Source organism: Zeus faber, assembly GCF_960531495.2.
Source record: "Zeus faber genome assembly, chromosome: 3".
Taxonomy (NCBI): domain Eukaryota; kingdom Metazoa; phylum Chordata; class Actinopteri; order Zeiformes; family Zeidae; genus Zeus; species Zeus faber.
Window position 1 is genome coordinate 35,752,301 of NC_137190.1, and position 25,008 is coordinate 35,777,308.

The window sequence follows — 25,008 nt, forward strand, 5'->3', positions numbered from 1 at the left end:
TATCTGGCCCCAAGACATTAACAGCAGATTCTTTAAGTCCTGTAATTTGCAAGATAGGGCCCCTATGGATCAGGCTTGTTGTTCCAGCACATCCCACAAGTACTCGATCGGATTAGACCCTAACCCTGGCCATCCACATGATGTAGAAGAATACGTGATTCATCAGACCAAGCCACCTTTTCCATTGCTCCATGGTCCAGTTCTGACCATTGTAGGCACTTTTGGCAGTGGACTGGGGTCATCATGTGCACTCTGACCGGTCTGCAGATACGCAGCCCCATACGCAGCAGAGATGCACTGTGTGTTCTTACACCTTTCTTTCATAGCCAGCATGAACTTTTTCAGAAATTTGTGCCACAATAGCTCTTCCGTGGGATCAAACCAGACGGGCGAGCCTTCACTCCCAATACAGATCAATGAGTCTTGGGCGACCATGACCCTGTCGCCAGTTAACCGGTTGTCCTTCCTTGGACCACTTTTGTGAGGTACTAACCACTGCACACTTGGAACACCCCACAATACCTTCCATTTTGTAGATGCTCTGACCAAGACGTCTGGCCATTACATTATGGTTGCCCATTTTTCCTGCTTCCAACACATCAATTTCAAGAACTGACTATTCACTTGCTTCATATATCCCTCCCCTTGACAGGTGCCATTGAAGTGAGATGAGCAATGTTATTCACTTCATCTGTCAGTGGTTTTAATGTTGTGTCTGATTGGTGTATAGTCTGCACTGATTGATGAGACACACCCTGCCTCAGTTGTAATTGGCTAATGTGCAGTGTATCCACCTGAAACAACCACATCAGAACAATACAATCCAGCTGACTGAGCTAGCAATCCTGCAACACCAGTGTGTTGACTTTCAAAGGTGGCGCACAGCTTACAATCACTGTGCCCAACAGACGGATGGTTCCAAATTTCAGTGCCTTTAAAACAACTAAGATATGAGCCTTGCATTCTGCTCATACAGTAAGCATGCAGCACCTCACTATCTTGGTTCATCACAAGATAGGCAAAGAGCAAATAACAACAAAAACTGGGGTATCCCTTTAAATTTGAATCAACTTGGATTCTTTGAGGTTTTTTTGAGAAATGTGCATATATTCATTACTTTAAATTCCAGTCATTTGTTACTGAAAGACAAAGCTCCCTAGAAACCGATTCAGCATTAACAATGAACACAATACGTGTGGTCTTCTGTCCTTTAGATTTCAGGAACAATGAGAAGGTGGTGTTGGAGAAGGCAGGCTATGCCCAGAGCTTCATGAGTTCCACCACGTTCTTCTTTACCCCCATGGCTAGTACATTGACCTTCATAGGTCATACCTCATTGGGCCTTCCGCTGAAAACCACTGAAGTGAGCAACCTGTAAAACACACATACAACACAACACAAATATGCATAATTGAATGGATGGCTGTTGTCAACTTGCATCAAGATGCAATTTATGGGGCCATTTGAAGAGCCTTGAGCCCTCACTAAAGAAGCAGAAATTGATCTATAGATAGGGCTAAAAACATATGGAGGCACAGTGGTTGTCAATAAAACAACAGAAAAATAATTGTAAGAAATTGAACAAGCGCCTTTGCAACATCCCTTTCCTTGCCTACAATGCACATATTCCATTGTAAATTCAGCAACATCAGCAAGTCTAGCATTGTGAATGAAGAATATACTATATATACTATATAGTATATATATATACTATATATATATATATACATATACTATATATACATTGTATATATAGTGTATGGCTTTTGTTTTTGAGATTTATTTTCAAGAGTTTACCGTCTCTGAATGACAAACTAATTTTCCATGTAATGATTTGTGATAATAACTTGAATTAGTGTTAATTTGGCTTAATTAGATAGACTTCCAAACGAAATCTGTTGACATCTGTTACCAACATTTGCATCTCTGATTCTCAAAAATGTCTTAATTCAATTTCCACTTTTTTTATTTAGTTGTTATTACATTTTGGACATAAAAGTGACATCTCCTCGAGGATATATAGGGAGATTTTGTTGCATTTTGTTATAATTTATAATATTTTTAAATAAATATTTAAGTTACAATGTAAGGTATATCGAAAGATACAAAACCCCCCTGCTTTGTGTTGGGGTGCTGATCACTCCGTCAGGGGTTATTTTGCGATAATGACTGGCTGACTCTACATTGTCCTGCTTATTACAAGGTTACTTACCGATCATTATTAACACTAGAACACCTTTTTCTTTTAGTAATCAGCAATCAGTGACATACCCCGTTCTCAGAGTGGAGGGGAGAGGGGCCGGTATTGATGGTTCTGTGGAGCCTGAGAGTGTCTTCTCACTCCCCATTAGAGTGATCAGATTTGATCAGATTTATATCACTTGGGATTATCATTTCTCCAACCATTCTCTCTCCGTAATGGGTCATTACACAGTCGGAGGAGAGCCAGATAGCCACCAGTGGAGTACCAATATGTATTTCAGCAGTGATTTCTGTGTCAAAACATTATCAAATGTAAAGTATATGCATTTCAGAGTGCATTATTCAAATTGTAAAAAAAAATCTTAAGTACCTTTTCTTTGAAACATTGATAAAAGAGAATCCAGATCGGAACACAGATGTAATTTGGATTCACCGGATGGTTAATGAAATGGGGTCAAATTGTTTGTGCCATGATACCGGATGATGAAAGATCATGTCCTATTTCCTGTGTATTTCCCCAGGCCTTTACTATTACTGCCATCATTGGCGCCATGGTCATAATTCTAGGTTTGCTGCCCTACGGTATCAAGAATGTAGCTGAGGCTGCAGTCTCTCTGAAACGACTTCAGGTAATTCTTTCACAACTTTAAGGTTGGGTTAGTATAAACCTTGAATTTAAAGTTGTCCATTCTCTTTTGATTCAAACCCTTTCATTTTTCCAGCTTAAATAAAGACTGTCATTGTTTCAGACACTGATGGTGCTTCAGGTTCCAGAGTTGTACCTCATCCGGAAATCAGGGAGCAACTCAGCCATAGTGATGGACAACGCCACTCTGTCTTGGGCCAACGACAGCCAGCCAACCATAACCAACTCAGCCAAGGAGTCAAGCAGCCAGATGGACCCGCTGTCCCAAAATGGAAAGATTAATGTTCGGCCCACCCTGAGAAACATCTCCCTCACCTTACCAAAGGTTTTCTGTGGAGGGGTTTCCTATTGCTAAGAATAAGTGAGGTTAAGTAGGCTGGCCTGAAGGTGAACTAAAGATCCCTGTGTGTTATTTTGTGAAGGGCAAACTGCTTGGAGTCTGTGGGCACGTAGGCAGTGGGAAGTCTTCTTTGATATCCAGCATCCTAGAACAAGTAGGTTGGGTTGTAAAACCTTCCAAAATAGGACTGCATTACATTTATTTCATAAAAATCTTTGATATACTATAAAAGTTGGTAAAAAGCTGGTCTCTGATAATTGTCTGATGGTTTTCTATCCTAGTTGCACCTTCAGCAGGGCTCCATCACAGCCGATGGATCATTTGCCTACGTTTCTCAGCAGGCCTGGATTTTCCATGGAACAGTCCAGGACAACATTCTGATGGGAGAACCTTTCAAGCAAGATAGGTATAAGTCATTATTAACCGAGAAAAGACACAAAACAATACAGCTAGTTTCAATGAATGATGCACAGACAGCACAACCATGTGTATATCCTGCAAACAACCATTTCTTACCAAAGCAAGGAATTTATTGAAATGTGTTTGTACCTACCAATGCTTCTAACTGTTTGCACACCTCTGACCATGTGTGCATAGGGAAGCTAGTGACTATCATGACCATGCCTTGGCAAGTTTGCCAATCCTTTTGATTTGCAAACTCTTTGATTACAATAAAGGAATTGTCTTTATTTAAGAATGCTACTGGTGGTCATAATACCTCAAAGGATAGATTTGCTATTTTTTTAAACCAGGCTTTATTAAAAATGACAGGTCTTTAATTAAATACATTGAAAGAGCATTTTCAAAAGTAAAGCACTGAGCGTGGTTGTGCTATGAACAAGGCCTGGGTTGAAAATGTTAAATCTATCCTTTAAGCCAAGGTATCCAGATGTATAATTAAGGGTGATTTATGATTGTTTCTAAGGTTTTACTGCTAAATGGAAAATCTTGCTCCGCCTCAAGATTTGGCAGAAGCCACATTGTCCAGGGAGCACTTTACTCAAAGCAAACCTTTTTTTTTTTACGAAACATGAATAAATAATGAGATTTGAGAGGCCAAGAGGGAGATACTGTCCATACAGGAGGCAGGGCTATGGGCTTCTCAGGGGTTGGAACCTATTTCTGGCAGAAGTCATCGAGGTGTTGACAAAGCTCCAAGGCCCTGTGTCAAGGCACCCACCTGGCTGTGCATGAGAACCAAACTTAAATGCTAAAAAAAAGCCCAGGATACTGGGCTGTCTTGGTTGACATGACTCTTGGCAGGGGTGTAAAGTAACAAATAAGGAGAATGTTGTGTGTTTACATTTTTTTTGTTATTTGTATTTTATGTGAGTTTTATTATATTTCTAGCATCTTTCACTTTTACTCCACTAGATTTCTGAACTGAATTTGTTGATTTTACTGTTACATGTTCCCTGAGGCCAATCATTACAATGGTGGCTATAGTTAGTCTATAGCTCTGTTATAGTCACTGCAAGCGAGTCACGCGGCTGATGGTGTGCGCACTACCAGAGAGCATAAACATATTTGCACGTTGCCAAATTAAAATAGAAAATATTAAATGGATGTATATTTAATGTAATAGGTGCAGTTTTTTTTTCAATATAAAAATATAGTTGTTTGTGCTAATTGTTGGTGTAAAAATTACGAAGAAGTCCCGAGGTATTAAAATAGTCCAAATCTTTGGACAGAGACAGTGCTATCTCCTTCCATAAATTCCACACATATGGTTATTTCTGTCGTCACGCTTGGATGGATCGTACAGATTGTACCTGTGGACCTCCTTGCACAACCTTCCATCGTAGTGCGTCCATCATGAATTATCTGAAGCACACCAAAGATTCCAAAAATTGGGAGGTGCGCATCCTCGCGCAAAATTGCCATGTGGCACTGTCGCGAGCGCCGCAATGAGGTCATTTAAGGAGCGCGCACTAAACGACACTGCGGCTGGAATGTTGGTTTACTAAGTTAACAGTAACTGTTGGTAGCCTCTCTATTTGATGCGCTTGTTTGTTATCATAAAATAAGAGAATGTAAAACTTTATTAATCCCAGAGGAACTTTCATAATTATATTTTAAAACTAGACAGGGAGTTGGAAATAGATGTGTATGAATAAGTTGGCTGTTAATGGCTTTTCCCTGTCAGGTATGACAGAGTCATTAATGCCTGCTGCCTCAGAGCTGACCTGGAGAACTTTCCCTGTGGAGACCAAACTGAGGTAGGAATCAATGCTGACCTTTTTTTCCAAAATGTGTAGTGAGAGTCACCTTGGACCAGACAATGTTGTAATGCACATGTCAGCAATATCCTTCAATAGATTCTAAACCTGACGGTTAAATAACATAAAGAAGCTATTAAATGGAAATTTGACAGGGTCAATTAGTTGGACAGAAAGTAACCCGGAAACAAAAATGACTTTACTGATAACCCTTTTTTCACCAAGGCTTTTCAAGGGCCGGTTCAATGCCGGTGCCTAACTGGAGTTGTTCGCGTTAACTGGAATATATAACTGTAAAACTGGTTCCAGAGTGGCACTGAGGAAAAGAGCCAACAGTGCGGCAGCAGTGTTCAGCAGTGTGGAATTTAGCAGGGCAGAATTCATGGATGTAAAATCTGGTCGGTGGAGCTCTCAAGTGGACATATTCATATAAAATATTGATATTTTAATGAGTTTAGTTTATTGAGTCGGAGCGGATGAATTATTAGAACGCCCCATACATTTCCTAAATTTCGATTTTATTCTTTTTTTTACAGTGATAAGGAATCAAATAAAAAAATGGTATTGTGTCATTTCCGGCATAAATTCTTGGCTGTGTTTTCGTGAGAAAACGTAGTTTGGAGACCTGACAGACTAGAAAGGGATTCCTCCCTTTCTTCTAATGTCTGACCCCCCATCACCAATCAGTCATGTAGTGTGCAAACCACAAGACTGCTAGATTCCCGATCACAAGACAGAACGTTGTGTACTGTGAACAGTGCAGCAATATGACGACTTTGAAAGTCGTGTAATGTGCTCATAGCCAACCCAATAAAAAAAAAGGTCATTCATGCATGGTGGAAGTGTCAACATAAAAGACTATATTAAGATGGCCAAACATAAGCGATAATAATCACAATTTATTATGATTATTATTATTATTATTATTATGAATAATACTAGTACTACTACTACTTCTACTACTACTACTACTACTACTACTACTAATAATAATAATAATAATAATAACAATAAATATAGCTGCAGGCAGTATTACACAGGGTCCATTATCGACACCAACAACACATTTTTGAATTCCCATGGAACATAGCATCAGTCCGTGCTGTCACTCTTTAAGTTGGAGTCAAATACATACCTCTTTATATCAGCATTACATCTAAAATTAGTAAAATTTTCTGAGTTTCCAATGAACACAGCAGTGATTCACATTATGACACGGTGACTCGAGTTTTCCGAGTCCTGGTGACACGCAGAATTACTAATACAAGCTGATACACTTGTTGCGTGTTCTGACTTTATATGGTGTTTGCAGGATAAAAGAGATAAAAGCTTACAAAAATGTACAGGGATAATATTTCATTGCAGAATTGTAAATAATGTTAATCATAAATATATTTTTATACATATGTGTGGCGGTTTCGCCTACCACACGCCACCTAGATGGTATTTTCAGGGACCTCCGGCACAGAGACACAGAAGACGGGGTTTCAAACACAGGTTATTGTAGAGAGTGGGCTGGTTGGAATAAGCCCAGGAGCAGATAGACATGTGTCATGACAAGTGCTCTTCTCCTGAGTGTGTGTGGGGATGAGGGTTTTACCTGTTACTCGTAAGACAAACCAGTGAGCAACAGGTATGCAGCCACTCTGATCCTGGGCCCTAATTACGGAGACCCAGGTCAGGTGTGGCTGCTTAAACCACACCATCCCCACACCACAGTGTGAATTGTCCACGTCTGGACACAGACACAAACACAGCTTTCTCTGCGCCCCAATTGCGGAGAGCCGTGCCACGTTTCAATTCGAATTGACAGCCAAATCTGATTGGACTGACACATTTGTGAGTCAGGCGCAGCCCTAGAAATAACTCTAAATAACTGGACACACACAAACGATATCCACCATAATGTTTAATAGACTGTCCCTCCCCATTGCGCGGCACGCAAAGCTGAAATGACGAGGTGACGGAGCAACTGCAGTTTCTTCAGAAGTCCTTGAATATAGCATGGAAGACAGTCAATGATGATAATTTAGCAATGATTTTAGTGTCTATACTTCATATCTTCCTGTAAGAAAAATGTTAAACAAAAAAATATATATAATAAAAAAAAAATTATATATATATATCAAATTTGCGGTGATGATGGTAATACCATGGTGATGTCCCGCAACCATGGCATTGCATTAATGCAGGTTTCTTCACAGCCTTAATCAACACTACATAAGGGACTTTGACCAGTAATCCCATTTGAACATTTTCTGTGGGGTAATATGTGCTCCTTGTAAAACTCTGTACCGGAAAAGAAGCATTTTGGAATTTCGGGTCATAGAAATGTGTTTTCACAAATATGCTATCAGAAGGTGATATCAATGATAACAGCAAGGTCTTATATACACAGAATTTGTATATTCTAGAAAAAGGGATTTAAAAAATTGGCTATGTGTAAGGTGTTCAATCATCGAAGGTGGTCGAGGGTGTTGTAAATTAAATTTATTGTCACTTTTAGAGACTGCTGAAGTTAAAGGTATTGCAGCAGTGACTACCAATATCATATCTCTGCGTTAGTGTTGGGAATAATAAAAATTAAGATTAATGGTTGAAGTTTTAACCTGAAAATCCGGGTTGTGTCAAATTGGAGACTTAATCTATTAATTATAGAATCCAGAGTACTGAACCAGTTTGCTGTTGGTTAAATTGAGAAAACTTTGTTTATTTTTGGTAGTATTTTAATTTTTAATGCTGCTATCCTGCCAATTATTGAGATGGGTAGTTTGTTCTAGTGGGTAAAGTCTTCTTAAATTGGGTTATAGTGACAGAGTAAAGTAAAAGAGTAAACCAATGTGACTGATTGGTGGAGATATCAATATCAAGGTATCTAATATTGCCTGTTGTGACGGTTAAAGAATGTTTCTCAGTTACAGAATTCCAGTCTTCCTCACTGAGTGGTAAGACTGTAGCCTGTAGTCCAGTTTATTAAATAGTGTAAAATTGTTATATCAGATATAAGATTAAATGCTTCCGGTATAGATCATTGAACATCTAGTTGGCTGGCAAACCTAATATTGCCACAGAGCTGGTAGGTTGGTGATTCTGCGATGTATCAGAGCCTGGCTGGTGCCCTAAACAGGAAGTCTCCTTCTGTGTTCTTTGCAGATAGGAGAGCGAGGTCTTAATCTGTCAGGGGGGCAGAAGCAGAGAATCAGCATGGCCAGAGCCGTCTACTCTGATAAGGACATTTTCCTGCTGGATGATCCTCTGTCTGCTGTAGACTCTCACGTGGGGAAACAGATGTTTGAGCAAGGCATCAAAAAGGAGTTGCAGGGGAAGTCCATCATCCTGGTCACTCACCAGCTGCAGGTAGGACTGAACTGAACCAAAACCAAATCAAACACTAAAGTTCTGATTTTATTCAGAATAAGGTGATATTTTGAATATTACAACTGTCATGTAAATGCTGTATTTGTAACATCTGATCTTAATAAAGCGCTGAACATATTCTCATTGACAGAGATAGATTATTTGATTGATTCAGCCATGTATACACCTTAATGGTTACTCTGCTCATTTAACCCATAAAGACAGTTCTGTACATTGCGCGTTGAAGTTGTTATGATGAAACGCAGTCATGCTCACCCAAATGAAAGAGCTGAAAAATTCTTTGGATTGCATTGTCCGACTGACGAATCAACCAAACATGGTTTGTACGAAGGAGCCCAAATCATGCATCATATTCAAAATATCATCTAATTCTGAATATTGTATGCATGTAAACATACTGAGTCACAGGGAAAGGAATTAGTATTTTATTACTATGGGAGAGTTGAACGGATTGAATAAAGGAAGTTATACCGCTGGCTCGGTTTATCTACTAAGAAATGTATGCCCTTACATGTACACAATTCTTCCGTTAATGTTGTGTATCCAAATCTAAATTCAAAATTGTCTGGGACGGATCAGACTGCATCCTCCATTTTAAATAAAAATGGAGGAGACCGATGTTTTGTCTGTGTGGCTCATACGCTTTTGTATGGCACTAATAATGATTGCTACCCTTCTCATTGTGTTTAAATTTGAATTGTGAATGAATTGTCTTGCTGTGTTAGTTATGTTTAGCTTCAAAAACTGGAGGGAAAACAAATAATGTTAAAAAAAATTAATTAAGAACAATTGGCCCTTTTGCGATAAAAGCATCACATTTTGTACGGATACAGGTTCATATTATATGAAAAGAAATGGAGGCGTTGCAAATTTCTTACCATGAAGTGACCATGCCCCTTTTATTTAGTCTTTGTGTTTTTCTGAGGTTAAAAGCACCCTCTTTCAATTTAAGATAACGGGAAGGTTAACATGACAGTCTGACATGTTCTGACCATCTGATCTAACCATCCTGAACACACTTGGGTTATCATCAAGGCATCTATTGCCTTGATATTTGATATGGATTTTTTTCACCTTTCACCGCTATAAAATATATACAGTATATGTATACTGTACAGTATATGTAAAAAAACAACAACAAGTAAACACATTAGTTTATTCATGCCATCAACCAGTTCCTCTGGAATTTCAAGATTCTGAGGGTTCATCGTCACATAGTTTGAAATCTCAACGGATTTGTATGTGTCTATATCTCGGTTCTGAGCACACAAGGAGGAAATTGGTATTAGCCTTCTTGTCTGAATCTGGGTAAGAAACAAAAAACTGAATTACTCCTTTAGTAAAAGATAGTCAAGCTGGCCAAAATAATTCTGTTCTCCTAATCTGACCACCCCTCCCTGTGTTGGTCAGTATCTAGAGTCCTGTGACAAGGTGCTGCTTCTAGAAGGAGGGGAGATTCTGGAGGTGGGGAGTCATAAGGAGCTGATGAGAGCTGATGGACACTATGCTCAGCTCATCACCAACTACCAGATGGAAAAGGACGATGTAAGAGAGCTGCCACACTCCTTTGCCACTTTAGCATCACAAATACCATATATTAAAAACCAGTGCTGCTCCTTCTATAATCTGAGAGATTTTATTTTTAAATCAGCGCTCATCAGCCCAGTCACAGAGTTTGAAATACGTCCGATGTCAATTTGAAGTAGTCCGTAGGTTTTATGTTATGTTAACACATGTTAAACTTGTTAAATTGACGAGCTTGCCAAACAAACACAAATATTATATATTGTCTCAAACAGAAGCAATGTACACATTTAGCGCAGATGGGGGACTACCAACTTGGACTTGATGATTTCTGATTTCTAATGAAACGCAGCATAACTTCTAGCTACCTCCCGACCCATTGCAATCATTTCTTATCCACATGAATAAGAGAGTACAGGTGGCAGCCTTTACCAATGATGGCTACCATAACTGGTGGAATAGATAGAGTGAAACCAGCTCTTTTGACCAAAAAGGAGTCACATAGAAAGTGCAAATAGGGATGCCTACGGTGTAAAGAAACCCCCATTCCATGTCCATATAGAGCCAATGTTGTCATGGCAACCCTGTACCACTAGAGGGAGTGGATGTATAGTTAGTTAGCACGGAATGTATCGTTCAATGCACATGTTGGGTGAGATCTTAGGGCTAAATGGCGACCTAGATGGCCTAGATAAAAAGGCTTCTTTATCTTGTTTCCATGCTCAGAAAGAGAAGAAGCGGACCAGAAGGGTGTCAGAGAAAAAATACAGCACAGACTATGGTGCGATGAACCAAGGTGAGCCAGAATGTTTTGTTTGAGAGCTCAATTTACATTTTTTACATTTAGTCATTTAGCAGACGCTTTTATCCAAAGCGACTTACAAGGGAGAATAACATTCAAGCTACATTGCGACAGAGACATTAGTGTAACAATAAATACTGCTAGGTAGTGCTAAGTAATAGCACAGTTCAATAAAAACCTCATATCAACATACATAAATAACAAAGTCTTTGAAGGTTGGTCTAGTCATGTCCATTCCTGACTAATCTGTGAGGTAAAACCAAATCTGCATGGGTGGATGGGCTGGTTGCTTAGCTAAGTACACAAAGGCTCCAGCGAAGATCTCTTCTGATGCCACTAGTTCATGACCTCCATCCTGTTCTGTGAGCCAGTGGGGTTAAAGCATCACCTCCCTCCTGAGGCCACTAGTTCATGACCTCCATCCTGTTCTGTGAGCCAGTGGGGTTAAAGCATCACCTCCCTCCTGAGGCCGCTAGTTCTGTCGGAGGATGTATTGTATTTTCTTTTGCCAGGTCATAGTTTACAAAATATAATTATATGAAAACTATACTGTACAAATTTAAAATATATGAAGACTATATATACTGTAATATAGTACAAATATTAAAATACATCAATATTAGTAATTAAAATAATAATTGATGCAGAAAAAAATACCCATGTATTCATATCATTAATATATTAATACAAACAGTGGTACCTTGAGTTACGAGCGCACTAACATACAACTTTTCCGAGTTACGAGCCGTCGTTCCGTCGATTTTTTGTATTGATTTGTGGGCAAAAATGTGAGTTATGAGGAGCAAGCTTCAGGTACCGCCGCTGGTTGGTGGGGCGAGCGAATCCGGCCAGCATCCCTCGTCTCACTCCTTCACTTCACGTGGTTACCTGAGCTTGGAAGCATCGCTTTTGTGTTCTGTGCTCGCGTTTTGTGCTTTTTGTGCAGTTATTTTGCCATTTTTTTGCAAAGTGCTGAGAAGAAGAAGCGGATGATGTCCATTGACTTAAAGCACAAAATTATAGAAAAAAATCAGCAGATGTGCATGTGATGGAATTGGCGAGGCAGTACGAGCGTAGTACTTCTACGATATGTACCATACTCAAGCAGAAGGAGACGATAAAGGGTATTACGCCAGCCAAGGGCGTTAAAGTAATAATGTCTAAGCTGAGGACCGCTGTCCATGAAAAGATGGAGAATCTGCTGTTGGTGTGGTTGACGGAGAAGCAGCTCGCAGGAGATAATGTGACGGAGGGTATCATCTGCGAGAAGCCAAAAATGATCTACAAAGGAGCCCCTGTCATGACATGTTCTATCTGCTCCTGGGCTAATTCCAACAAGCCCACTCTCTACAATAAACTGGGGTCTACAACCCCCTTGTCTGTGTCTCTGTGCGAGAGGTCCCTGAAAATGCCACTTGGGTGGGCATGGCAGGCGATACCGCCACAGACTATATATACTGTACAAATACTGTATCAAAATACATCAAAATAATATATTAAAATAATACACAAAAATAATTTCCATGTATTCATGTCATTAATATATTAATATGTATGATTGAATAGTTCACAAAATATAATTATTATATTATATATTCAATAATGATTGAGGTTATTCATATATTAAGTATGATCTCTGAAGCTCCACAAACTTCCATTACATTGATAATTGTCACCCAGTTATGTAAAATCAGAGTAAAAAATGCTATTCCAGTAGAGCTGCAGGTGGTGATTGTAGGCGTCTAAAGAGAAAACATTCACAATACAGTACAGTAATTTTATTCGATGGCCTTTAAAACCTTGCACACACAGGAATGTCAAGAGTCTCTGACTTCTGACATAAACAAATCACAGTTATCTTGACGTACAATTCAAACAAAAAATTCCCCATCAACTCCTGATGTTCTTCATTGCGTGCTTCAAGCAGTTGTTCTTCGACTTCCTTTTGTTGCCTTAATACCAACATGAGATGGTGGCTGGACGTTGACACAGGCAGAAGTGCTGCCCCATTGCAGGATTGCAAAATGCAAATGTTTGCACATATCACGCTTCCTTATTATTGTGAAGTGACAGCCAGGGCAATGGAAAATAACCGTCTGTCCTGCAGCCTTGGTGGCACTTGAAAATTCAAATGTCTACAGAAAGAAAGACTTCTGTTTTAACGACCGAGTTCCATTCCTAGGACCAGGTCGTTAAGTAAATTGGTCAATAAGCCCGTGGACCCGTGTTATTTCACAGTAAGGGGGCATGGCGATTGTGAATGCTAGCGTAGTTCATACTGACAGACTGCGGGAACGAGACTGAGAACGGTGATGAGATGAGATGTATACAGTATATATGGTGTATAATGTGCTTATAGTGTTGTGGCAGTTCTGCCTACCCAATGACACTCAAGTGGCGTTTCCAGGGCCCTCCGGCACAGAGACACAGAAGATGATGGATTGCAGACACTGGTTTATTGTACAGAGGAGGCTAGGTGGAATTAGCGAGGAGCAGATTGAGCATGTCATGACAGGGCTCCTCTCCTGAGTGTGTCTGAGGATAGGGGTTTTAACCTGTTGCTCGTTCGCCCAACCACTGAGCAACAGGTATGCAGCCACTCTGACCCAACCACCTAGATCCCGGTCAGGTATGGCTGCTCAAACCAATTTACAAATTGTCTTTGTCTTCTTTACAACACTAGTGTTGTTTTAGTTTGCACTGGTAACTATAAGAACTGCCCCACGTAAGACCTAAATCGAGATGGAGCATTTGCAATCTCTGTTTCCTTTTTGTGGCCATGCTATCCAAGTATGCTTTTTAGCGTTTCCCTGTCAACCAGCGGGCTCCGCTTCCATATGCAATTTGTCATGGAGAACTTAAGCCTAGACTACTTACTTCCAAAATCATGGTTGCGCCATCTGCTGTGCATAGGTTGTATTTAATGAACGAGCGCTTCAGTGAGATACCATGAAAAGTTTGTGGGCATACAGCGGATATACTGTAGTTATTATCACTTTTCTTTCTGCCTAAGAGGTCAGGCATATTGTGGCATCTTTGAACTGCAATATACCCTACTACGATATTTCATGCCATTACCTCCAAGCTATATGGACTTATTGATAGGAAGCACTGAAGCCGGTTCAGGACAGCCTGTTCTGATAGAATGAGGCTGTACTGTTTTGTGAGTTGAAAAACAGTTCTGAGGCAGTTTTTTACACTGTGCTTCAGATAAATATTTCAAATATCTCAATCAGTCTTATATAATAAATATCTCAATCTGTCTTTCTCAGCATTCGACATATCAGATGAGACAGAAGATGTAAACATCTGCGAAAATAAAGGTGGGTGTGAAAGAATCTTTTTTTTGTGTCGTATCATAAAATATATATATATATTATTATTATTTTTTTTTTTACATTGTTTTTTGGGGACATTGAAATCTTCCAGGACACTTAAACAGCGGCAACAAAAACAACACTGGCACAATTTTTTTTATTTTTATAAAATAATTTATGATTATTATTACATTAAGCAGACGCTTTTATCCAAAGCGACTTACAATTGTTCAAGCACCGACGGACGCAGCCATCAGGAGCAATTAGGGGTTAAGTGTCTTGCTCAAGGACACTACAGCATGCTAGCAGGAGGAGCCTGGGATCCAACCAGCAACCTTTAGATCACTAGACCACCAGCTCTACCGCCTGAGCTACCATCCCCATTATGATTTGATTATGTAATTTGTTGATATGAAATCAAATACCATCTAAAATTGTATCCATTATTTGACACTTTTGTTTGTTTTCAGGCATCAAATTTGATGTGAATTTATGAGGATTTTAGAACTGTGCTCTAGCCATTAGATTTCAAGTTAATGTGTGATACAGTCGGCTGATATACACGACATGACAGCCCAGTCCAGAATGGAGGGTCCCTTAATTGTGGAGGGGTTGACTGGATTCCTTCTCCTTTGAAGCAGAGATCGAGTTTGAAAAACAACTGGTGAAACAGGAAGATGTTGGAAATTCAGTTTCCTGGAAGACCTACCATCAGTACTTTAAGGCAACAGGAGGTCTGCAACACACAGACACACACACAGACACACACACACACACACACACACACACACACACACACACACACACACACACACACACACACACACACACACACACACACACACACACACACACACACACACACACACACACAGGCAGAATGAAACACTGATGGCTGTGTAATTTGATATGGATGGTTTTCTGTCCCTACAGGATACATTGTCACTCTCCTCGTTGTCCTCCTCCACGCCTTGTTTATGGGAACCACAGTCATCAGCAATTGGTGGCTCAGCGTCTGGATGGCGCAGGGCCATGGGGTGAGGACCGTGTCGCACACACACACACACACACACACACATACACTAGCGGCAAGTATGTGGACACCGCTTCTTATTAATGGGTTTGGCAGGGTTTCAGTTAGAAGAAATTGGTGCCGGTCAACGTGTCCTGGGAGATTCTAATGTCCCGGACAAATGGGAGAGATTCTGGTCAAATACTATCTGTATTTATTGATCTTAAAAACAATTGATAGGCAGGCTATATAAAGAATGAAATCATGAAGGCATGTAGATATACAATTTTTTTTTTAAATATTCAAAATAAAATAAGTCCTGTCAGTTAACGTCATTTTAAAAATAAATCAAATCAAATAATTACTTATTGTTCAGGAATGGAAATTATTTGATTTCAAGTAGAAATATTCATTTCAGCTGCATTAATTAACATTTCACTAAAATAACATTTTGATCAAACCAAAAACAAAATATATATGGCAAGTAGGTCTAAATAATTAATAAAGTTTGTGGTGTTGCCCATCTTCATCGGGACGTTTCATCGACATATTTTATACAGTGAATATTTACCGTCTATGCTATGGGTCTGAACTTAAATATGCAAAAAATTGCCAAACCATGAATGTATGTCTCCCAGCGATACATCATCTTTCTGCTTCTCTTCCATGTTCTGGACGCTGGCTTTGTATATACTGTGCTTAAAAGCGCAACCTGGCCACGAGGGAGGGGGGCGGAGCTTATTTCGATATTGACAAACTTGATGGTTAGAGGTGAGAGGTCAGCTTTTAGATCGCCCAAACTGATTGGCTTCATTGCAACTTGCCGAACACAGAAATGAACAGATCTGCAGATTTTATTTTAATCGAAATGATCAAGTCTATTTTATTTCCACATCGAGGGGAGAAAAATGGCAATAATTACGGTTTGTTCTTTTAACGCCCAGCAATAATTCAAATTGTGCTTAGAGGGAATTATTTTCACCAGACATTATGACCGCACAGATTTAAATATGTCGGACTTCAACAGTTTTTCCCAGTCAAAAACCGGCAGTTATAATAACGGAAAGGCTGGGGTTTGGCTATCTCAGCCACATCCATTAATAACAGGTGCATACGTAAAGTCAGCAGACACCTATGCGATTTTGTTAGACAAACATTTTCAGTAGAATGGATTGAAAGAACCGTCACATTCAACATGGCACTGTCATAGGATGCCACCTTTCCAACAGTTCAAATTACTGCCCTGCTAGACCTTGCCGGTCAACCGTTGGTTCTGTTATTGTGAAGTGGAAAGTGGGAGCAACAACAGCTCAACCACAAAGCGTTAGGCCACCCACAGAAAGGGACCCCCGAGTGCTGACACGTGTGTAAAAATCGTTTTAGTGTTGCAATACTCACTGCTCAACTGCTCAACGTGACCTTTATGAACTGGGTTCCTATGGCATAGGAGCTGCACACTAGCCTAAGATCACAATGCACAATGCTTAATTTACTTTTACTTCTAAATAGTAAATCCTGCAATCCTGTAATGGGGAGGCTTTCATTCACACCCACGCCTCCCTCGTCCACTCTGCGTGTGCATCACTGCGTGATGTTGTGTAATGCCGTTTTATTTCAGCGCTGTTCTATTTGAACAGGATCTGATGTTAAATAAGGTGTTTTAACCAAGTTTTACTGATCCTGGATTTTCCTGGATCTTGCAATTGCTAGAATTAACACAGATCAAACTAATTCCCACATTATTTGCAATTATGTCCAATCACTTTTCGACATAAGATTATCCACTCCACAACCATTGTAAGTCCTTGCAAATTCCATTACCATTGTGTTGTCAATAAAACTTCTGGGCTGACTACTAGTTAATGCTATCTGCACTGACTGGTGATCAGTTTGGAGTGCTCCATTAACAACTGCCAAAGATTGTGCAAAACAATTCTCAATGTTTAGCATGATGAGAGGCGGGTAAACGGTTTTGTCGCCTCCTACAATATTGTCGTGGAACATAAACAGAAACTCAACTTCTCCACCAATTCAGCCTCCCTTGTAGGCTGAATTTTAAACTAAATTCGCTCTTGCATTACTTCACACTTCACTCTCACCGTTCCACAACTTTTTTCCTAATTGCCGCCTCATTGTATAGTGTGGTTGTAGTAGGTAGCCCCTATAGTAGCTGGGAATTGTAGTACTATGAAAGAGACTCAGGTTGGAGCTGAAGCGAAGTCTGGTTCTAAACATGTATCAATCTTGAGGTGTGTTTCCTGTGTTCTGACCTAGACCGCCAATGTAACAGAGGAAGACCAGGGCAACGTTTCATTGAACCCAGACCTGCAATTTTACCATTTGGTTTATGGGCTGCTGCTGGTTGTCATGTTGGTTGTTGCCATCCTAAAGGACATTTCCTTCACTAAGGCCACCCTGCATGCCTCCTCCATACTCCACAACAACATGTTGAAAAAGGTAACAATCTTTGAAAACAATATTAAAGTGACGTGGCTTTTCAAAGTATCAGCAGTTCTAAAGAATGTTATTTATACTGCATTACACCCAAATTGAATCAGAAGTTGCTGAAATGTGAATGATTGCTCATTCAAGGACTGCCAATCCTTGGAAGAGCAAAACAGAACAAAACAGAAATCACCGTTTGAGTGTCTTTCAGGTCATGGCCTCTGCTATGAGTTTCTTTGACACCACCCCCACGGGCCGCATGCTGAACCGCTTCTCCAAAGACCAGGATGAAGCAGATGTCCTTATCCCCCTCTTCATTGGCAACTATCTTCATTGTGGTCTGGCTTTCCTGTTCATACTCATCACCGTTGCAGCCATAATTGTTCCCGTGCTTGTTCCAGTGGTTGTCTTCGCAGTAATCATCTCTTTGTATACTGTGTAAGTGATCCCTCTGGAGTGTATTAGTCTAGTAGAAACTAGAACATAACGTGTTAAGATATTAAATTTACATTGTGAAAATTAACCAATAGGAATGAACCAAAACTGGAATGTTTTGCACATATTTTCCAATAGGAAAACTTACATTTCTTAAACTTTTCCAGCAGCACCATAGACAGTGATGGGAAGAAGCACTCGTTCTCACCTTAAGAGGTGTTTCAGGAAACACATACAAATTAAATAACATGTTACAAATTTGACAAATCATAGGATTGCACATAGAAAATACACTTAATTCTAGACTGATATTGGGAAAAAAAATTGATTGATCCAAGGCAAATGGATCAAAATCAAACTCATATTCAATGAGTTGAGGTTCCACACACATGCCGAATTAGCACTTTCAAGCGTTCCGTAGCTGTAGGATGTGGTTTATCTTTACTTTATTTTTTTGTTTTCAAATTGGACTAGATTTCAGTCCAAAATGTAAGTTCATGCACATGTAGCGTTCAATATCATTACATTGAAAATTGACGTGACCGTTTTGGAATTTGTCCGACAAACTGTAATCCTTCCTGACATATTGGACACTCTTCTGAAGCAGATCTTTACAATGGCCACTGGGAGAGTATGTCACCAAGGTTTGAAAATAAATCTGTCTCAATAAGATGGTGTACTGTTCAAGTGAATGGCCTCTATACTATTGAATACAATTTTACAAATACCTAAATATTATAAATTACGGAAACCACATCAATTAAATAATGTTGTGTGGTCTTCACTGTCATGAGTTTACATTTTGAAGTATTTTTGACTGTTTTGATTTTTGAATGGCGGAAAATAGTTAACTAGTGAATTCAAATCACCAATCATATCAAATGTATACTGATTGTCCATTTGCAAATTATGCCAAGTCCTGTCATGAAGCTTGCTTGTGTTGCTTGCATGATCAACTCCTGTACTTGTAACTTCATGCTGGCACATAGAAACACCTGAATGAAACAGACTCACAATTAATGACATTGCTTCAGCTGTTTTTACCCTTGGCATGTCAAAATGTCTTCTGAGAAAAGTGTGTTTTGCTTGACCATTGACCCCCCATTTTGTTTACTGTCAACAATGACAAAGCGTGTCTTTACTCATACCTGGTAACATTCGCATTTTTGTGGATTCATTACAGTCCATTGGATTGGATTCAGGACAGCCTGGATTGACAAATATAGGATAATGAAGTAAAATACAGTACATTCTTCATTGTCCTAGTGATGAAAATTTTAATTTCTATTAATAATCGGGTGATAGCCAAAATAACATTTTCCGATCACCAATTAATAACTGGTGTAGAACAGTATCAGTATTATGAGCTGTGTTTCTCCGTGCAGCGTTGGCCTCAGTGGGACTGGTCAGCTGAAGAGGATGGAAGATGTCAGTCGCTCCCCCTGGATCTCCCTGTCATCCTCCAGTGTAGAAGGCCTAAGCACTATCTATGCCTACAACAAGAGAGATATCTACCTACAAATGTAAGAAAACAGCATTGCTCAATTGCTCTCCCGTTTTATTTATTATTTTAGACCAGGGGTTTTCAACCAATGGTCCTCGGTCCATGGTTACGCTTTCAATAATGTACAGTAGTTTCAATATACTTTCAATTCAAACTGAAAAGAAAAGTCAAGTAACTTCTCTCATGATTTGAAATAGCCTCCATTCTTGGTAGGCTGGGAGGCATTCTGTTTATGTGGATAATCCTGGGGATAATCTGAACACATTGCATGATTCACTACTGACATCAAGAACATCATCAGTGGCCTCATTTAAATTTTTTTGGATACTTTATTAATCTCTCTGGGTGAAATAAGTTCTCTGCTTTCGACATATCCTAGTATCTTATGTATCTAGGAGCAGTGGGCTGCCAAATAGCAGCGCCTCGGGACCAACTGCCTTGGTCAGGGGCATTGGCACGCGTGTCTTAAACTTGACATGCATTTCTTTTGGGGTGGGGGAAACTGTGCACTCGAAGGGAATCCCACGTAAACATGGAGAGAACATTCCACACTCCACACAGAAAGGCCCCTCCCCCAAGGGGCATGAAGCGGAAATTTTGTGATTTGATTCCAAAAATATAGAGTTTGAGCAGTAGCACTGTGACATCAAAAGTATAACCGGGGTTTCTCTCTCTCCAGCTACTGAAGCATCACTTTGGTTTCAGGAGAGACAATGAGGTTGTTGATAAAGTCTAGAAGGCGACTCCAAGTTTTATGAGGACTTAAGGGATCATTTTAAAGAGAATCTTAGCTTTTCAAGCTTTATACATTGGATGATCTCCTGGATCCACCTGTTGTGCAATGGAGGGGATGTGTGTTTTAATTTAAGAAGAATGGCACGTCTGGCCAGTAAGGTAGTAAAGGCAATGACATGCTGTGCCGCAGTGGACATATTTGGTCTTGGGGGAATACCAAATAGGTGGCCTTTCTGTGTGGAATTTGCATGTTCTCCCTGTGCCTGCGTGGGTTTTTCTCCCACATTCCAAAGACATGCAGGTTAGGTTAATCGGTGACTCTAAAAAATGTACTATAGGTGTGAATGTGAGCGTGCATGGTTGTTTGTCTCTGTATGTCAGCTCAGTAATAGACTGGCGACCTGTCCAGGGTGTACCCCGCCCCTCGCCCAATGGCAGCTGGGATTGGCTCCAGCCCCCCCCGCCACCCTGCGAGGATAAGCAGTATAGATAATGGATGGATGGATGGATGGTTGAAAAGGAAGATCCCATTCTCACACAAGTCATTAATTGTGGATAGGCCATCAATCAGAACGGGATGGAAGAAAAAGGTGATTATTTAAGAAAGACGCATAGCTCAAAGTTCTCTGTATACCATATTGCTTTCTTAATTGTAATAGTGCTGATGACCACTGCGTTCTTTGATTATTTTTTGAATTGTACAGGAAGCTGGGAGCAGATGAGGACTAGATCTCTGTATGGACCTAAGGTGGATGACAAATAGGAGGTTTACAACTGGTCCAATAGAGAAGTTTAATTATTTTGCAGGCCCAATGATAAAAATTTGGGAGTGTGAGGCTTGGAGAGTTAAATAATTGATCTCTTGAGATGCGCAGGTTTCTTTACTCTGACAGAATAAATTGAGCAGCCGGTCAAGATTGACAAAGAAATATTTGTTGATGTTAATTGGAATGTGTTGAAAAAGATATAAGAATTTTGACGAAGGAATAATTTTCATCTGATTAACACGTCCCACAAGTGATATACTGTAAGAAGCACCTAGATATGTCAGATTTCAATGTATCTAGTAGTGGCTGGAAATTTTTAACAAACATCTCTTTGTATGAACTGGTGAAGAAAAGTCCCAGGTTTTGTTTTTTTTATATTTATTTGAATCCCTCTTACTACTATCCTTTTGACTGCTATCTTGATGGGGAATAGAGATTGAGGGAGCACTTTTGCTAATGAATTGACACATGAATTGACAATAGTTTGCTTTTGTGGAGATTTAATTTATAACCCGATAGTAAGCTGAATTAATCGAGAATTGACAAGTTCGAGGGGAGAGAAGAGATGGGGTTGGAAATTTTTAAAAGAAGTTCATTGGCATGAAGGGAAAGATAATGGACTGGACCGTAACCTGTGATACCCTCGAATCTCTCCTGGCTGCGGAGTCAGATCGCCAATGGCTCTATAAAATTTGAGTCGAATCCAAATAATTCTAAAATAGACAGAGGAGCTTGATCTAAGGTTTGTGATCTGAGTTGTTTGTTTGGCAGACTTGTTCAGCACATGCCCAAGACTACAACATAATGGCTGTTAGGGTCTAGGATTGCTATTTTTTTCCTATTAGAGGATTTGGAGTGGAATAGGTGGCCCATCCAGGGCCTCTTAATACTTGAAGTTTCGGAGGTTCGGAGGTGTGTTTCTTGTAGAATCCCCCACACCGTACTAATTTTGATTGCTTTATTCATACCTTTCGTCTTCCAGGAAATCAGACGAACTCCCTGTTCAGTCGTTGTCATGACCTTGGCCATCTAGGAAATATCATGGTGATTATTAGACCTGATCTGGAGTTGCACTTGTCGAACTAAAGACAGAGAGAGAGAGAGAGAGAGAGAGAGAGAGAGAGTGAGAGAGAGAGAGAGAGAGAAGCGGCGGGGGGGAGACAAAAAAACCCCTGTGTTGTCCACCCAAACATGAACCCAATGGGGCCATACCCTCAACACAGAACTTATCAGAGCACTTTAGCTCAGAGCTTTACAGCTAATCAATTCTCTTCCACGGTCTCAAATACCTTCACTACCAGTGTTGGGGCCCCTAAAAATAAAAAAAAGAAGAGTGAACAAATAGAAAAACTATAACTACATTAGCTACTATGAACAAAATAAAAAATATAAGAATGTGCAAATATGAATAAATACGTACATGCTCACATACTGAAGTATGTGATCTGTATAAAACTTAATATTCATATTGATATGTAATAGTCTAGTTATAAACTTTTCTGAAACTTGACAGCATCAAGTCAAAAAGGCAGAATCATACACACTTATACACTTTACACACCGGTAAACATCAACAGCCACTAATAAATAATGAAAGACAAAAACTAAATACAAACCCCAATTCAAATGAAGTTGGGACATTGTGTAAAATGTAAATAAAAACAGAATACAATGAATTGCAAATCCTTTTCAACCCATATTCAATTGAATTCACTACAAAGACAAGATATTAAATGTTCAAACTGGTAAACTTGTTATCAGTTTAAAACTGTTAAAAGGAAAGGTGAACACAGCGGTAAACAAAGCCCCTGTGCCAGTTTTTTTGGAACATGTTACAGGCATCAAATTCAAAATGAGTGAGTGAGTCTTGGTTGAGTGAGTGAGTGAGTTTTTTTGCAAAAAAACAATAAAGTTTATCAGTTTGAAGATCAAATATCTTGTCTTTGTAGTGTATTCAATTGAATATAGGTTAAAAAGGATTTGAAAATCATTGTATTCTGTTTTTATTTACGTTTTACACAACTATGTACTATGCGGATGACATTGTGATCTGTAGCAAGAGTAAGGAGCAGGATGAGGAGAGCCTGGAGAAGTGGAGGCGTGCATTAGAGAGAAGAGGAATGAAAGTCAGCAGGAGTAAGACAGAATACATGTGCCTGAATGGAGGGAGAGCAGTGAAAAGCTGAGAATGCAAGGAGTGGAGGTGGAGAAGGCGGATGTTGTTGTTTAGAGGGGGTGGTACTGACAAAAAGGCAGGTGGCTGAACTGGAGGTGGCAGAGTTGAGGATGTTGAGATTTTCATTGGGAGTGACAAGGATGGACAGGATTAAGAATGAGTACAATAGAGGGACAGCTCAGGTTGGACAGTTTGGTAAAAAAGTGAGGGAGGCGAGATTGAGATGGTTTGGACACGTGTGTAGAAGAGATGAGAGTTACATTGGGAGAAGGATTCTGAGGATGGAGCTGCCAGGCAAGAGAAAAGGAGGAAGGCCAAAGAGAAGGTTTGTGGATGTGGTGAGGGAGGACATGCAGGTGGTTCGTGTAAGGGAGGAAGATGCGCAGAACAGAAGATATTGGAGGCAGATAATCCGCTGTGGTGACCACTACCGGGAGCAGCCGAAAGCAGAAGAAGAAGTATCAGGGCAAGAAAGATGTCATCGAAACGTCATGTAGGAACACTGAGAACGCAAAAGCAGTGAAGCGACCTATCAGGTCACCCAACTCATAGCCAAGGCTGGTAAGCCGGAAGAATTTAATTCTTCCCACCACAAAACAGATAGTGGGGGTGATGTTGGGAGAGAAGGCATGAAGCCAATAAACCTCATCTCATTGTTTGATAACTCAGTCAAACACAGGATTGGCGATATCGCAGAGAATGTGTCAGAACAGCTGATAATGAGCATATGAGAGAGTTGTTTTTATGCCCTCCAATTGGATGAATCGACAGACATCACAAATCCATCAAACCTGCTTGCCTATGTAAGGTATGAAAACAATGGAGAGATAAAAGAAGAGTTCCTGTTTTGCAAATCTTTCCCGACACATTCAACTGCTGAGGCCATTTTTGACATTCTGAACGCGTTCATAGTTTCAAACGGGATTGATTGGTCCAAATGTGTGGGAGTGAGCACTGATGGGGCCCGTGCGATACTGGGCCAGCACAGTGGAATCATCACCCAGGTAAAAGCTGTGGTTCCACTGGTAGCATCTGTCCACTGCAGTATACACAGGGAAGCGCTGGCCATAAAGAAAATGCCTGCAGATCTAAAGACTGTTCTAGATGAGGCAGTCAGAGCAGTCAACTTTATCAATACTGCCCACTGCAATCACCTTTATTTCCCGTTTTATATGACGAGATGGGCAGTGACCATAAGCAGCTTCTGTGACACACCGAAGTCCAGTGGCTCTCAAGGGGGAAGGTACTGATACGACTGGTCTGGTTAAGCAGCCACGCCTACCCTGGATCTGTCATGAGAGGGCTCCTATCCTGAGTGTGTGTGGGGATGGCAGTTTTAACTGCTGCTCATTAGTCCACCCAACGAGCAACAGGTATGCAGCAACTCTGACCCAATCACCTAGATCCAGGTCAGGTGTGTCTGCTCAACTAGACCATCCCCACACCACAACTGGCTTTTTGGCGCTTGTGGCATTGAAGACGAAATACAGGAATAAACTGAATGTT

General features: G+C 40.1%; 1 protein-coding gene across 1 annotated transcript in view; it reads left to right on the forward strand.

Annotated features, from left to right (window-relative positions):
- LOC307227912 (ATP-binding cassette sub-family C member 12-like) overlaps positions 1-25,008 on the forward strand; it is a gene marked incomplete at its 5' end in the record, with an annotated part of 46,436 nt that overhangs the window by 6,162 nt on the left and 15,266 nt on the right. The window contains 15 exons of the mRNA XM_079997352.1: positions 1,215-1,363; positions 2,724-2,831; positions 2,952-3,173; positions 3,271-3,342; positions 3,470-3,594; positions 5,335-5,407; positions 8,561-8,764; positions 10,196-10,330; positions 11,036-11,105; positions 14,384-14,434; positions 15,070-15,162; positions 15,362-15,465; positions 17,715-17,897; positions 18,097-18,323; positions 19,706-19,843. Coding sequence (XP_079853478.1) covers positions 1,215-1,363; positions 2,724-2,831; positions 2,952-3,173; positions 3,271-3,342; positions 3,470-3,594; positions 5,335-5,407; positions 8,561-8,764; positions 10,196-10,330; positions 11,036-11,105; positions 14,384-14,434; positions 15,070-15,162; positions 15,362-15,465; positions 17,715-17,897; positions 18,097-18,323; positions 19,706-19,843 — 1,954 coding nt within the window. The remainder of the gene's footprint in view (positions 1-1,214; positions 1,364-2,723; positions 2,832-2,951; positions 3,174-3,270; positions 3,343-3,469; positions 3,595-5,334; positions 5,408-8,560; positions 8,765-10,195; positions 10,331-11,035; positions 11,106-14,383; positions 14,435-15,069; positions 15,163-15,361; positions 15,466-17,714; positions 17,898-18,096; positions 18,324-19,705; positions 19,844-25,008) is intronic.